The 479-nt window shown below is 45.9% G+C and overlaps 1 gene segment (V, D, J or C); it reads right to left on the bottom strand.

Annotated features, from left to right (window-relative positions):
- LOC101347580 (T-cell receptor beta chain V region LB2-like) overlaps positions 1 to 166 on the bottom strand; it is a gene marked incomplete at its 5' end in the record, with an annotated part of 889 nt that extends 723 nt beyond the window's left edge. Inside the window, 1 exon segment of the V gene segment in view lies at positions 73 to 166. Coding sequence covers positions 73 to 166 — 94 coding nt within the window.
- Between the last annotated feature and the right edge of the window lie 313 nt (positions 167 to 479).

Below are 479 nucleotides of genomic sequence, written 5' to 3'. Positions count from 1 at the left end.
AAGCGGCCGAGCATGGCGCTGCCTCTGGACCAAACTGCCTTAACAAGGGTGGAGGAGGACAGACGTGCTCACCTTCTGGGTGGTAGAGGGCAGGTCATAGCCCGTGTGGCTGCTTCCCCAGTATGCAAACAGGCGACGTGAGAGATGGGTGAGGAGAGGAAGGGGCCTGAGAGCAAGGGGCAGAAATGTGACCACAAGGTGAAGGGAGGAATGATAAATGGTTAGCATTCTGAAAAATGTTTAAAGAACGTTGGTGGAATAATATCAACAGCAATCGTAACGATCATTGATTGACCACCCACTACATTTGAGCACTGTACTAACTGATTTATCTTCATTGCTTTATTCAATCCTCAAAATAGCTCTGTGGGATAAAATATTATTATCCTCAGCTGAGAGATGAGAAAACGAGGCTGTTAATTTAAGTAACATTTCCAAGACCACACACCTAAAGAGGGTTAAGATTGGGATATGAAGCC

Source organism: Trichechus manatus, unplaced genomic scaffold (genome assembly GCF_000243295.1).
Source record: "Trichechus manatus latirostris isolate Lorelei unplaced genomic scaffold, TriManLat1.0 scaffold02040, whole genome shotgun sequence".
NCBI classification, from domain to species: Eukaryota; Metazoa; Chordata; class Mammalia; order Sirenia; family Trichechidae; genus Trichechus; species Trichechus manatus.
Note: the sequence above shows the minus strand (reverse complement) of the source record. Positions and strands in the feature narration are given on the sequence as shown.